The 15,749-nt window shown below is 35.9% G+C and overlaps 1 protein-coding gene across 2 annotated transcripts; it reads left to right on the forward strand.

Annotated features, from left to right (window-relative positions):
• Positions 1-8,089: 8,089 nt before the first annotated feature.
• Positions 8,090-12,029, forward strand: LOC131040692 (protein SRG1). 2 transcript variants are annotated; one of them, XM_057973644.2, is made up of 5 exons: positions 8,090-8,320; positions 8,425-8,723; positions 10,483-10,730; positions 10,887-11,211; positions 11,413-12,029. In XM_057973644.2, exons 2-5 carry the CDS (start codon positions 8,445-8,447, stop codon positions 11,656-11,658), a joined length of 1,098 nt encoding a protein of 365 aa, XP_057829627.2. In that variant the 5' UTR covers positions 8,090-8,320; positions 8,425-8,444; the 3' UTR covers positions 11,659-12,029. The 2 variants fall into 2 exon arrangements, with proteins under 2 accessions (XP_057829627.2, XP_057829625.2); XM_057973642.2 differs by having other exon boundaries at positions 8,091-8,723.
• Positions 12,030-15,749: the final 3,720 nt, after the last annotated feature.

Below are 15,749 nucleotides of genomic sequence, written 5' to 3' on the forward strand. Positions count from 1 at the left end.
GTAATTGAGCTTGTGAAATGTTTAATTGTTAATGCTTATTTCAGATCTACCCTTCTATTGCAAATTGTCAATTCATATTTGTTCTTTAATTCTGAAAATTAGGTGGTTAAGTGTCAAAACCCTAATTTTTAAAACCCTCTTGATTCAACCTTTGACTGATGATTTCACTGATCAGAACACCTCCAAATCGGCTGTAACTTTGGATTCCGCAACAAAATCATAATATCTCTCATCCCTGAAAATTTTGAAAAAAGTTGCGAGGACCGTGTGCACCCCGAGCGCCATTGTCCCCGACATTTTTTCTGAAATTTCGAGAGCTAGATCTTACTGTATTTTTCTGCTAGAATTCAGAATCTTGGCTGATTTCATCAATTCTAACACTTTCAAAATTAAAGTCAAAGTTGGTCTAGTGATTGCTTGGATTAAGGCTTCTATCATTCAAAAATTGTTGAAATTGAAATTTTGTGTCAAAATTGTGTTTCTTACTGTCCTAAATCTGAAAAGTGTGTTGGCATTCATTTGAAGTTTCAGTGCTTTATTCAAATTTTTGCAATTTGTGACTTTTGAAATTAAGTGTTTAATTGCAACAACTTTGATTTCCACTTTCAAAATTGAATTTTGCATGAAATTGAGTCAACTTTTAAATTTCAAAGCTTGCATTGCTTTTAGTATTCCCTCTAAAATCATAAAATTCAAAATTTCAGTTTCCCTCTCTTTTTCAAAATTCAAATTTTGCATTTTTCAACAATCTTGGTAGGATTCAATTTTCAGATTGCAACTTTAATTTGGCCTATCTATAGATTGTAAAATCACTCAATTTTTTCAGATTAGCTTTAAAATCATCATAACTTTCATCCCTAAAAATTTCGAAAAAAGTTGCGAGGACCGTGTGCACTCCATTCGCCACAGTCCTCGACATTTTTTTCAAAATTTCGGGAGATTGTCATGATTGCATTTAACAGCCTAAATCTAGGAGATTGGCTGATTTTATTGAAATTTGCTACCTCTAAATTCAAAAATAAATTCAAAATTCAAGATTTCAATTTTCAAGATAACAATTAAAATTAAGAGCTACCCCCCTTGGCCCTAATTTTTCAATTGTGCTTACCTTTCTTGGAAGTTGTGTTTCCCTCTTCTTTCACAAAGTTCAAATTGGATAATCATTATGTCATTGTTCAATTTTGCCAACTTTATTCTCAAAATTCAAAATCTTCTCTCTCTCTAGTGCATGAGTTTTACAACAATAAGCCCTACTTACACTATTCCCGTTAGACGAAGCCTTAGAATTAAGTCTTTCCAAGGTTTAATTACCAAGGAGATGGAACCTAATTTGAATGGCCTTTTTAACGAGGACATGGGTAATTCCTCTAATCCTCTTAATGATGAAGAAGCTCTCCATGAGGTTTCTGTAGAACAACTTTCGAAATTGGATAACCAATTTGATGATTTTCAGCAATGGATGTCTCAAGAATACCCCGATAGTCAAGCTCTTTCATTAATTGAGGGTCTAAAACATATGGTTCAAAGTGATAAGAATGGAATTGATATTTTGCGTAGTATTGCACACATCGTGGATTCGAATGTGATGCCTATGAAGAGTTGTGTCGAAACTTTAGGTTATACACAACCTCCTACTCAAGTCAATCATTCTATTCCTTTGACAACTTCTATTACTAGTATACCTACTTTTACATCAAACATAATGACTACTTCAATACAAAACATTCCACCTATGATCACCAGTCATGGGGGCAATCCTTCCTCTTCAATCAACCCTCTTCCTTCATTCAATCCAACTTCTTCATTCATTCCTTCAATGAGTGTCCCTATTACATCTCCACAAATGAACATGACACAAGGGGGCAATTCATTCAACCCTTCCATTCCTCCTTGTAGTGTTCCTTCTTTCCAATCATCTCCTATGACTAACTATCATAGTGTCCCGCCACCTTACTCTCAATCAATACCTTCTTTCAATAACATAATACCTCCATCACAATCTAACATGTCTAATATGAACTCTTCGACTGAAGCGACCATTAACAATCTTGCACAAATTGTCTCTTCGTTACAGCAACAAATTGCCTTTATGAATCAGTCTAAGTTTAGTGTGCCCACATTTGATGTTGCGAGCCCCACTTTCTCTTGACATTGTTCAAGCTATCCCCCCTAAGCATGTTGAAATCCCGCAGTTGGAGCTTTATAATGGTAAAGGTGATCCTCTAACACATGTTAAGACCTTTCAAACAATATGTACCGATTTTGCTCATGACCAAAGGTTGCTTGCAAAACTGTTTACTAGAACATTAAGAGATAAGGCTCTATAATGGAATTGCTCGTTGCCTTCCTATTCTATTACTTCTTTCCAACAACTTGCAAATGCTTTTATTCAACAATTTCAAAACAATATAAGTCCTAAAGTTACTTTGATTGATTTAATGCATTGTAAACAAGGTGTTAAAGAAAAAGTGACTGATTTCATTGGTAGATATAAGCATTTGTGTGCTCAAATTTCTTTTCCAGTACCTGACAATGATATTCAAAGAATCTTTATTTCTAATTTACAAAAAGATATTAGAGAAAAACTTTTGTTTTCTGAGTTTACTTCTTTCCAACAGTTGTGTGCAACTCTTCACAATTATCAACTGACTGTGAGTCAAATGGAACAAGCAAATCCTATGGCTGCGAGTGATAAGGGTGATAGTAGTCAACAACCATTTGGGAAGTTTAAACCGAACAGAGGGTTCGTTAAGTTCAATGAAAACATCACCAACAACAATGTGAATGCAGCATCAGGTGTGCCTCCTATTTCTAAGTTTTTCAAGAAAGAAAGAGAGTTTACTCCTTTGAATGAATCATTGCATAGTATTATGAATAAGTTATTGGACCAAAATGTGCTTACTCTCCCTCCTATAAAGCAAATAGATCCTGCAAAGATTAATTCACCCTATTTTGATAACAATTTTTTTTGTCAATTTCATCATCAACCTGGGCATGATACTGAAAAATGTTTTGCTTTAAAGGGTAAAATTCAAGATTTGATTGATAATAATACTATCTTTGTTTCAAGTGTGAATGATAAAGGCAACACATCTGTAGCTCTTCCTAACCAAAATCTTAATATTTTTACTGATCCATTACCTTCTCATACCTCTAATGTGATTGAGACTAATGATTCCTCTTTCTCACCTGATGGTCTTGTGTTTATGACTCCGAATGTGATTAACTTTGTAGAGCAGCAGAAAATCCCTAAAGAACCTTCCATCACATTTGATTCCAGTGAAACTATCAGGGCACCTGATGGTCCTTTATATATAGTTGCAAAAATCAAGAATACACCTTGCTGTGGAGTGCTTATTGATCCTTCTTGCATGGTTAATGTCATTACTGAAGAATTTCTTTTTACTTTGCAATTGAATCAAGTGATCTATGACAAAACAAATGTGGTTGTGAAATTATTTGATGCATTTTCTTCTCCTGCAATTGGTTCTATTACATTACCTATTGAGGTCCATAACAAATCTCTTGATGTGAGCTTTGCTATTATTCCATCATCCGAACAATTTCGTGTGAAGCTAGGCTATCCTTGGCTATCTTCCATGAAAGCTATTACTTCTCCTATTCACAAGTGTTTGAAATTTCCCCATAATGGTGAAGTTGTTACTGTCAATCATAGTCTCTTTGAACCAACTGAGAGAACTTATAGCGTTCCTATTGATTATTTTTGGTCTAAACAATTCCAATCTCTTCCACCGTGAAGTGATCATCTTTTGAAATCTTATCAAAAGTGGAAAAAAGATATGATCCTATCTCTAAGTGAACCTTGAACACCCAAACTTGATATTTCTATCGTTCTTAAGAAGGAAGTTCTTCCTTTGAAAGATAAAACTAATGTCTTTCCTCAAGAAGATTCCCAACCCATTCCTATGGATGTGACTATGTCTATGTCTAATAAACTTTCTAAAAGTAGACCTATACCTCCTCGTCATGATGGACTTGGTCTCCTTCCTAAACCAAATATTCCTCCTTTATATGGAGCAATTCCTCCTCCTTCCCCTTATAAAGAGAAGAGACCTTCCTCTTCTCCTATTATCCAACCTAAGAGACCACAACCTAAGCACCCAAGTGATAAGGATGAGAACATTCCTCCTCCTCAATCTTCTCAACTTCCTACTAAGACTAGACGAAATCGTTCTGCGCGTGAACGCTGACGAAAGCGTAGTCTTAGAGCTCGTGCAGCTGCTTCTCAAACTTTGCAATCCCCAAAAACACCTTCAGCTAGTATTATTCCATTTTCTCCTCAGCCGAAAATTGAGCCAAAATCTCCTAAGCATAAGATGCATGATGGTTTTGATCCTGTGCGAGTTAAAGATCCTATTTTTATAAATCTTGATGATGATATAGATGAAAATGTTATTCATGATGAAAATGTTACTCCTCTTTCTTCTGATAATGAATATGAATATGTTGATATTAATAACCATTTATCTAACGAATTTTCTAAAGCACTTATCCTAGCTCCTAGACAAGAACAACATGGCTTGGAACATGAACATAGCCCTTGTTTGGATCTTGTGATAGCTCCATCTGTTGTGTTGGATGTTCCTCCTCTAGCGTGTTTCCTGCCTTCCCGAAATATTGATCAGCAAGATCGGGGGGTGGATGACGTGCTAGACTAGTTCATTAGCATAGCAGACTCTCTTCCCCTCTCTTGATCTCTTTTGTTACTTCTTCTATGTGTTATTCTCATGCTTCTATTTGTTGTCCTTAGTGTTGTCTACTTGAGGATGATGCAAAGCATTGAGATCTCTTTTGGTCTCTCTCATGTTGACTCAAAAGACACATGTGTTCCCTTCTTCTAGGTGACCTTCCTTGATTGGGGAATGAAGAACAATTATGAATACATACATATGATATACATGAATTATCATACAACATACTGACCCAAAGGAAAGTGAAGTCACCTCGTTCTTTGTGTTTTGTGTCTATTATCCTTGGGGTTTATCTCACACTTGGGGGCTTAATCTTTGTGATAACATGCTCCTTTCCCTTCTCATTTCTTATGTGTATCACTACCTTAAAGCAATCACCCCCAATGAGGCATGTGCAATCGCTTTAACGTAGGGGGCATACACTCCGTTCATATCTCTTCAAGATTCTTGAAAATTTCTTGGCGAACTTAGCTTTGCCTTGAAAATTTTTGGTATTTTTCTTGCATGACTCATAGTGAGGGAACCTTACTACTAACAGTCATAGTTCTCCCTCGTGATCTTCCCTTTTACTTTGTCAATCGAAGTCGTAAGATCCTTAGTCCACTGGGGACTTGGTGTATCTTGCCTCCTTGACATGGTGAAAGTCTTTCAATGTTGTTTCCTTGTACTTTACTGGAAGTATGGGCGTACGCTTATACTCTCACTAAAGTGGGGGCTAAATGTAGCGTCGTAAAATTGCGACACTTGCAATTTCGACTGCATTTGGGTCTTCACGATGGTGGCGCAACGTTGAACTTAAATGGAGACCCCGAAACCTGTTTGCGACATCAAAAATTGCATCTTTCTGCACCTTGGCCTGATCCTCCTTGCACCCTGCTGTCCCGGGAGGTGGGACCATGGCGCCCAGTGCCCTGGTCCCTGGCCCTATTTTGCGCCCAGTCTTTGTTGGGCATCGGGTCTTCAAGTTTGCAATTTGGAAAATAATGTTCCTAGGTCGGCCTAAGGTCGAAAAAATCAGTCTCCTAACCCTAATTGACAAGTATATAAACTACATTTCCCCTCCCAGAAAAAGGGGGAGGAAAAAACATATATGTGCAAGAGGCGGAAGCGATAGGCAAACATTAAAACATTCAAACATTCAAGCATTCCTTCAAGCAATTGAGCATCCTAGGTCTCCATTCAAGGCTAGGTGTTGCATTCAAGACAAGGATTCAACCATTGAAGAGGAGATCACCTACAACATACAACATCATTACACCTTCGCATGTAAGAATACAAACATTCTTACAACAAGGTATCAGTACTTGATTACATTACAAACATTTACATTTACAACATTCTCATTTCTTGGTTAATTCCAAAACTGGGGTTTGACCTGAAGGCAAACCCCTAATCCCTAACCCCCCAATCGTCCTCTCTTTTCTGTGTGTAGGTTGCAAGTACGCGGCTGTAATTGAAGATCTGGAATCCTTGTGCAGAGACGAACAGATCCCCCTTCGTTTCGCAGATTTTTCGGAGGATCGTATGCACTCCGGGCACCATCGTCCCGTCAACTTTCGCTCAAACTTGCAGGACAGCATCGTCTCGACATTTTATTGCTAATTTCAGGTCCGCAGCTTCATCCCGTGTCTCTATCTCCGTCTACAAACGAATCTTTCCTACTTTTACATACACTCCTAGTTCAATCCTTCTATCTACATTCTTTACAAAAGAGGGTATCCTTGTTGTCTCAACCCTTGAAACTCATTTAGAATTCAATCTTGCATTGTGTGGGATTGGATCTTGTGAGTTTCAACCCCTCTTTTGAATGTAAAGTCTCTCCTAAGTGAAAACCGTCAATCCTAGTGACCTCCTTTCTCTCTCCTTGGAGTGGGGGAACACCTAGGGTTCGATTTTTTGCTTTACATATATATAGTTGAAACTAAGGCAACTAAGGTTGGGATCCCATTGGGAGCCCCACCAACTTAGGGATGTTATCTGGAGTTGTCAAACATCTAGCTTTAATTTCTATTAAAAAAAAAGTTTTGGAGGGAAACTTATTATTTTTACTCGTTTTTATAATGCACATACAAAGATATTTAGGAGCTTAAATTTTTAAGCTACTACACTACAAAATTTATAGGACCACCAGCTTTAAAATTTTCCTAAAAATTCTCAGCACCTCCCACTCTATTTTTTAGGAAGCCCCATGTATGGAACCAAGCCTTAGGCAAGGGTCTCATGGAGGGGGCTTAGAAATTGTTTTTGCTACAAGATTATTTAGAATATTTTTCCAAAAAATAGGATCCCCTATTTTTTAGGCCTATAATATTAAAGAGGTGAACTAAATTTATTTAATTTAAGAATTTAAAGTGAAGCTCCTCTTGGGACTTCCAACATTCTTAAAAAGTTTAAAGTTGCAATACAAGATTGATGGGACAACCAACTTTTAGATATTCCTAAAATATCTCAACAACTCCAAATCTATTTTTTAGGAGACCAAACCCCTTAAATATACAAGCCTAAAAAATAGGAGCTTCAATTTTGTTAAAAAAAGATTGCAAATAATCCAATAGCATTTCTCTTCCTAAGGAAGGGGGGGTCCCATGAAAAAAAAATTTGGGCTATAGAATTATTGGAATCTGCTCCTAAAAAATTGAAGCTCCTACTTTTTAGGCTTTCATTTTTAAGTGGGTGAAAATGGGGTGGGGCTAGAAATTGCCCCACTAGCTTAGCTTACAAATTGTATTTGCCACTTGGCAGAAAAGAGTTGAGATGAGTTTCACCAAACATTTTAGAGGGAAAATAGAAAAAAAAAAATATTTAATTTTTCACTTGTTCATGGGACCACTAGGGGAAAGGACCCAGTAGTTGTGCACCCTAACTTGGCATTTCTCAAAATCCTACTTGGAAATTTCAAATCACTCCGATTTTTTTACAACAACTTACTCGGCAAGTCGTCTGCTTATAACTAAGGTTTCAGGGCCACATCATCAAATATGATGCCACATCAGCAATAGGTTTTATTTGTTCAATTTTTGGAACAAAAGGTATCAACAACCCTCACAACAATTGGTACATGCTCAACTATTGGGTCCTTTCCCCTAGCTTCCTTCAATTTTTGGAACAAAAGGTATCAACAACCCTCACAACAATTGGTACATGCTCAACTAGTGGGTCCTTTCCCCTAGCTTCCTTCAATTTAAGAGCTTAAATTTTTAAGAGAACTATGCCACACATTTCATGAGATCACCTACTTCAAAAAAATATCCTAAAATATCTCAAAAAAAATCCTAAAATATCTCAGCAACACCCACATTGTTTTTTAGGAAGACCCTCCATAAGACCCCAGCCTAAGATCACCTCTTCCCTAAAAATAAAAAGTTAAGCTGCTCCATGAGACCTCACCCTAAGAACTTATGCATCTCAACAAACTAGCTAATAAAATGGGATCGTTTATATTGAAAACAAAAAATCAGCACACATGGGAAAATCATAAAAGCAAGCAGCCGCAGTTTAAGTAAAATTTGACAACGAACAGAAATGTGAGGGCAGACGGAGATGCGAACGTCTTTGACTAAAACTCCGTTTCGCCTGTTAAAACGGGAAACAGGAACTTGCCGTTTCTGGTAACAGAGCTATAAATAAACTAGCAAATCTTTCGTTTCCGCAAATAGACTTACTTTAATCTTCAACAAACACAATAGTTTCTCAGGTTGACTATTTTTATCAGCTTTGAAGAGCCGAGGAACAATGGTTTCACCTGATTTTGGCAGCTCGCCAAACTGGGGAAGATCTCTTATTTCAGTTGAGAGTGTTGAAGAATTGGCTAAAACGAACCCCCAACAAGTTCCAGACAGATATGTGAAAATTGATGAAGAGAGACCAGAAATCTTTGAATCTCCAATTGATCTATTTGACACAGAGAAAAATAATACTGTCATTGATATGAGTAAGATTGCACAAGCACAACATAGAGATGAAGAGATCAGAAAAATGGCTAAGGCTTGTGAAGAATGGGGTTTCTTTCAGGTATGAATTGATTTTTGTTTCTTTTAAACAGTGAGAATTTAAACATTTTTGTTTCTTTTAAACAGTGAGAATTTAAACATTAGTCACAACAATGATTTCAGAAACGATGTGAGATCTATTATGGAATAGTATTTAAATATATTTAATATTAAGTATTTTTATTAAAATGGCGAGATTTCGAAAGGGTTTAAATTTTTTATAAAGATCAGATAATAGAGTAGAATTTGATATAAAGATGAAATCTTTTTATAGATTAACAGCACTAATATTGGAAAACAACAATTACCCCCCGCAATACTAACAACAAAAGGTCAGTAGCTGGCTTCTGAACACTAGCGACAGTCCTTTCCACTGAACTGCTGAACCAGATGAGTTATTTTTAAAGGCCGAATCGAAATCAGCAGTATTTGTAGGCTTAATCCAAAGAAAATGGATCCTCCATTTTTCTTTCATCCTTGATTAACGATGGCAAATAAACTTCCTTCACCCTAGCAACAGCCAACAACCTCACATCTGAAAAGTCCATCCCTCTAAAGCCCTTTGATTACAGGTTAATCTTAGCCTCCTCCAAACAAACCTCTTCCATCCTTACCCTAGAATCCTGCTCTTCAATGGTCTTCATTCTATATGCTGACAATAGCTATATACCTGAATTCCACTTTGATTAAAATCATTTAAATTTAATTTTTTTATTATTAAAATATATAATTTGTTTATTTTTTAGATTTTCTGTTTTCTGAGAGTTCTAAACAGTAGATGCTTTATTAAAATAAGAAAAGATTTTAAATTATCATTTTCTATAATTATAAATTTGAATGAGAGTATTTCAAAAATATACTCATGACATTCAAAATTTAAGAACTGAAAATAAGACTAGGTAGAGTTCCATAAGGGGTTTCAAGATCTATATTGAAGAATCAAAGTTATGAAACAAAAGAAAAACATTCTACAGAAATAATTAGAATATTACTTCACTTTTAGTTCAAAAATACAATTGCTATTGGGGTTGGGGTAGAAATTAATCTACCTTTTTTTAATGCTTATCAATAATATAGAGTTTTTAAATCTCTATCAATTAATTTTTTAATTATTTATGTTTATTTGTTTTATTGATTCAATTATACAAAATAAATTAATAATTAAATTTATGAGACCACAACCTTCATAAGTTTAGAAGCTTAAACTACATTAAAAAATTCATGGGACCACCCATTTTAAAATGTCTACTCATCTTTACAGAAATTTCCCCTCCATGGGACCCCATCCAGATTGGAAATAAAGAGTAGCTGTATATTATTCAATAAATGTCAGTTGACTCCACAAATTTATTTCCCTCTTTTTAAACATTTGCTTACAATTTTTTTCTAATTTATAACTTATAAATTACTATTGATGCTATTAATATAAATTTAAGATAACTAACTATCTAAGAGAGATCAGAATATACACACTCTTGTCTATGGAACCATCAGACTATACATTTGACAGTATTTCTTACATTCAATAAAAAATTTTAATCCATTAAAACATTTTAATCAATTATAATAGAATTATTTTGTAAAATTTTAATTAATTAAATTCTTTTCATATAAAATAACTAATCGTAAGATACACCAATACATAAGTTATAAATTATGCATAAATTATGGATCAGCATAACTCATGCATTGATGCATTCTAATTCTGATCTTTGTATAAAAGTTGCAAGGTCTATTGCAATTTCTGATAACATTGCACCATGGATGTGCATGCTTTACAGGTTGTTAATCACGGTATTCCTCATTCACTGATAGACACTGTGAAAAGAATTGGGAAAGAGTTTTTTCAGCTGCCATTAGAGAAAAAACAGAGTTATTCATTGAGGCCAGGGGATCTTCAGGGCTACGGCCAGACCTTCGTTGTGTCTGAAAATCAGAAGTTGGATTGGGGTAATTTGTTAGGATTGATCATGTATCCTTCCGAGCTCAGAGATTTGAACTTTTGGCCGACTGAGCCTGCCGGTTTCAGGTATTGCAGAATGCTATATAGAAAAAAAAACTATATTAATGTTATAACCATAGAAAACTGAACCTTTTTCTTTACATGGATGGCTTAGGTTGGCTGTAGAACATTCTTGTTCACCTTTAGATTCAGGATGAATTTTTTTTCTTATGGGATTTCCAGGGAGACCGTGTATGCGTACAATACTGAAATTAAAAAACTTGCTGGGCAACTGTTGGCTTTGATTGCTGAGTCGTTGCATTTGCAGCCTGACTTTTTTGAGAAGAAATTTGGGAATGCATACCAAAAAATGAGGATGAATTACTATCCTCCCTGCGTTAGTCCAGATCTTGTTCTAGGACTAAGTGCGCATGCAGACATGGTAGCCCTGACTCTACTGCTACAGGATGATGAAGTACCAGGATTGCAGATTCACAAGGATGATCAATGGAGATCTGTGAAACCAATTCCTTATGCCCTGGTCATTAATACTGGAAACATGATGGAGGTAATTTCCTTATCAATATTAAAGAGGCAATATTTAGGAATGAAAAAATTGAAAACGGGAAATCAGAGAATGAATGTGATTAGTATTTCTCTTATCGTCTTGCTCGCCATTGCATACAAAGGAGAGGAACAATAATAGTCGAATATCTTAAAGTATGAGTCCTATTTTTCTGTTCCTAATGTTGTGAAGCTGAATTTGCAGGTTATGACCAATGGAAGATACAAGAGCATCGTACACAGAGCAGTAACGAACAAGGAGAAGGCAAGACTATCAATTGGAGTATTTTATGCCCCCGGATTTACTGAAAAGATTGGCCCTGCCCCTGAACTGATTGATGATAATCATCCCAGCTTGTTCAGGAAATTTATACACCAGGATTACATGCAAGACTATTACACTCGTGGAACGAAGGGAAAAAGTTCATTTTATGAATTTGCTAGCATTTAAAATTGAGCCTTTATGAGAAACGAGAAATGAGAATTGCAATAGAAACTGCACACAGGGTTGGGTTAAATTGTACTGTTTTCTCTTCATAATCATAATTTATAAATGGCCCGTACTCCAAACCAAATCTAAAAGAGCATAGCTTAAGTTTGTTTATTTTCTTTCTTAAGCGTAGGATACATATACACTTATACTACGGGTCTCCCATATATTTTCTCTCACCTTCCATCAGGCTGTATGACTGGGAGGGCTTTCGCTTGACTGAAACGTGAGGGTTTGGGACACAGCTATTTTGGTTTTAAAAATATGGTACGTTTCTACGAAAAGTGCATAATAAGAAAGTATATACAATTTGGCTTTTGGAGCCAGTTTAGCTTCTGCTGAGGGTTTGCCTTTAAAAATCATATTATATGTTTGTACAGATTAATTTGGATGTAATGTCCACATTGATTCATTGACCTACACGATTTTTGAGTCATTGATCTATATTTTTTAAATATAGACCTAGGGCTTTTTTATCTATCATCCTACTACACATTTGATCTATATATTTTTTTTTTATTATTGTCATTCTTTTATGCATTTAAGTGACATTATTTTTCCTATGACACATTAGTTTGCACTTTTGAGCTATTCTTTGGCACTTCTAGCTATTCTTTGGTGCTTTTGATCTATTCTTTGGTGTATTTCTTCTATATGTTTTTAAGTTGTTGACTTGCGTTTTTGAATTGTTCTATTGAACACTTATTTGCCAAAGTTGCACTTTTGAGCCATTAGTCTATGATTTTGAACTATATTGTGGCACTTTTGACTTATGACTTGGTACTTTTGATTTGTTCTATTGCACATTTGACTAATATCAACATCGATTAAGATTCCAAACCATAACAAAATCCAAACTTTCAAAACTTTAGATAAGCATCCTTGAGATAGACCTAAAATGCCTCAACTAGGTTTACCATCTTCTGTAATGTCCCCAAGTAAGTTAAACCAATTAAGACATCATAAATTCTAGATTCTCAAACAATGGAACAGTAAACAGAAATTAACCTTAAAGTGGAATTCAATTTTAAACCTTATTACCAATGTAAGTTCAGAAAAGACTACGCTTCTGAATAGGACGCTTTGATACCTCAACGTGATGACTTCCCTCAGGGTTTTTGGATCCAAGCCCATGCCTAGTTTTCAGACGACACCCTCAAGGACTTACACAGGTCGTTGACCTCTACCCATCTCGGGACAGTCACCCGATGGTTTTACACGGGTCTTTCTCTATTCATTCTCGTACCCCTTTCCTAATTTACTAACTGGTAAGAAATTAATATTTGTTCTTGCCTACGTTGTTTGTTTGTCAGTTAAATTGATTATATTGCTTATTAATCTAAGTGAGAAAAAAATAAGAATTGTTTAAGATCTATCATGAATTTTCATTTAGACAGATATACTCTTTATGTTACAAATCTATGTAAGGATGTCATTTAATGATTTTCCAGAGTTTACAGAATTATAATTTAAACTGATAATTTCTACCCTCCCATTTAAGAGTTCATGAAAATATTGCAATGCTATGATAACTTAGTAGTCTATCAGTATTAGGTAGCAAGCATACTTACCTTCGTTAGTATGTGCAGAGTGGGTAGGATGTTTGCTAATGTGATCGTTGAATCTGTATGCCTATGTGTGTCGTCTCTTCTTCACTCCCCTCTCCTATCGTAGGTTTCCGATTACTTATATTCTCTCGTGTTTGCTTAGAGTCACGGCATTTGCCGATGTGCCTGTTCGGGTTGGAGGGTTGTGCCTGTACCCCGCGAAGAGATGTGCCTACTTGATAATTGGCGGTGAACCTTGTCAACGCTTCCTGCTCGATCACGGTTATGCGTAGTTTGTTTTATTGCCATCGTTAATTTGTTTTACGGTAACTATTATCTTTGGTGATTTAATTCATACGAATATGCAAGTTTTAACGATAAGAATATTATCATGTTTAGAAATATTAATATTAATAATGTTTATTATATATAAAATATTATATTGTCTCTTGTGGTAAAATTTATGTTATATTATAATCACTTCATAAATTACATTCGGGGTTATCACAATCCACCCCTCCTAATTTTGCTTGTCCTCAAGCAACTTAAGGTTTGGGTGTTCAAAGATCTCTGCTCCCTCCCATGATGCGTCTTCTTCTGGTAGACCCTTCCACTTGATCAAGTATTCCAGAATGGTCTTGTTCCTTAGCTTCCTTTCCCTCATGCTGAGAACTCTCTCAGCTTCTAAGATGAGTTTTCCCTCGTCATCGAGCGAAGGTAGTTCCTTGCATGGTTCAATTTGTTGACCTAGGACCTTTTTAAGTCTAGATACATGAAAGACATTATGAATTTTGTTGTGTTCGAGTAGATCTAATCCATAAGCCACTTCCCCAATCTTTTTTTGGATTTTGCATGGCCTGTAGAATCTTGGTTTCAATTTTTATGTTCCATTGGTCTTAATAGTTCCCTGTTTATAGGGTTGTAACCTCAAAAATACCCAATCTCTGATTTCAAAAACTCGATCAGTCCTATTTCGATCTGCATACATCTTTTGTTGGCTTTGTGCATGGTGAAGGTTATCTTTGAGGGCTCTCATAATATCCACATTTTGTTGTACAAAATCTTTGGATCCCGGTACCCTGCTTCCTGGAAGGATCAAACTCCCGAAAGAAGAGGCTTCATAGCTGTGTAGTGCTTTGAACAGACTCATCCCAATGGATAGATGATGTGTGGTATTGTAACAATACTCACCTAGGTGTAGCCATCTTACCCATGCATTTTGTTGTCTTGTGACATAATTCCTCAAATAACCCTCTACCCATTTATTTACAATTTTCGGTTGTCCATCAGTTTGGGGGTGGCAACTTGTGCTAGGTGTCAATTCTGTTCCTGCCAAGTGGAATAACTCTTGCCAAAACATACTCAAAAATATGCTATCTTTGTCGCTAACAATATTCCTTGGCAATCCGTGTAGTCTGGATACTTCTTTGAAGAATACTTTTGCAACTTGGGGTGCTCGGTATTCCGTAGATATAGCCATAAAGTGTGAGTATTTAGTTAGACGATCCACTACCACAAATATGCGATCTTTTCCTTGAACTTTGGGAAGGCCAACTATAAAATCCATGGAGATACTTTCCCACTTCTAATTAGGTATTGATAGTGGTTGCAGCAATCCAACGGGATGTACTTGTTCTTCTTTATTCCTTTGACAAGTCATGCACTCTTGAACATGTTTGAGTATGTCCTTTTAAAGTCCCTTCCATGAATAACTCTCCCTAACCTGTTTGTATGTTTTGTAGTACCCTTGATGACCTGAAAGGGGGCTTTCATGAAATTCTTTAATGATGGTTGTCTTCATTTTTTATCCCAGAGTAAGATATATTCTGTTTTTGTATAAGATTGCCCCTTCTACCACCTTATAATCCTCTGATGGTATGCTTCCCTCCATGATTTTATTGGCATGGGGATATTTGGCATATTCTACAATGATGGTGTATTTCCAATTAGGTGTGACGTTTGTTAGTGTACATAAATACGGCCTTCTAGAGAGTGTGTCAGCTACAACATTGTTCTTTCCCTTTATATATTCTATGTCAAAATTGTAAGCTTGTAGTTTGCTTACCCATTTCTATTGATAGTTGTTTAGATCCTTTTGTTTAAGGAAGAACTGTAAACTGTTATGGTCTGTTTTCACCTGGAATTTACCACAAACCAGGGATTGCCTAAATTTTGCCAAGGCATGCATGATTGCCAACATCTCTTTATCGTAGATAGAATAGGTTTTTTCTGACGGGTGGAGTTTCCTACTCTCAAAGGCAATGGGATGTTTGTTTTGCATTAGTATTGCACCGATACCTTCCCCTAATGCATCACATTGTAATTCAAAGGGTAGAGAGAAATTGGGAACCGCCAAAATTGGGCATGTACTCATGGCCCTCTTAAGTTCTTCAAAAGCTTGTTGGGCTTTCTCTTTCCATCCAAATACTCCCTTTTTGGTTAATTATGTAAGGGGTGCTGCTATTTTTGAGAATCCTTTTACAAATCGTCTGTAATAACTGCATA

This window comes from Cryptomeria japonica, chromosome 5, assembly GCF_030272615.1.
Source record: "Cryptomeria japonica chromosome 5, Sugi_1.0, whole genome shotgun sequence".
In the NCBI taxonomy this organism is placed as follows: Eukaryota; Viridiplantae; Streptophyta; class Pinopsida; order Cupressales; family Cupressaceae; genus Cryptomeria; species Cryptomeria japonica.

Excerpts from the sequence above, each read along its gene's own strand:
- LOC131040692 (XM_057973644.2), top strand. The coding sequence starts at position 8,445 with ATGGTTTCACCTGATTTTGGCAGCTCGCCAAACTGGGGAAGATCTCTT. Across the intron at positions 8,724-10,482 it reads AAGAATGGGGTTTCTTTCAG|GTTGTTAATCACGGTATTCC; the intron begins GTATGAATTGAT and ends CATGCTTTACAG. Across the intron at positions 10,731-10,886 it reads ACTGAGCCTGCCGGTTTCAG|GGAGACCGTGTATGCGTACA; the intron begins GTATTGCAGAAT and ends TGGGATTTCCAG.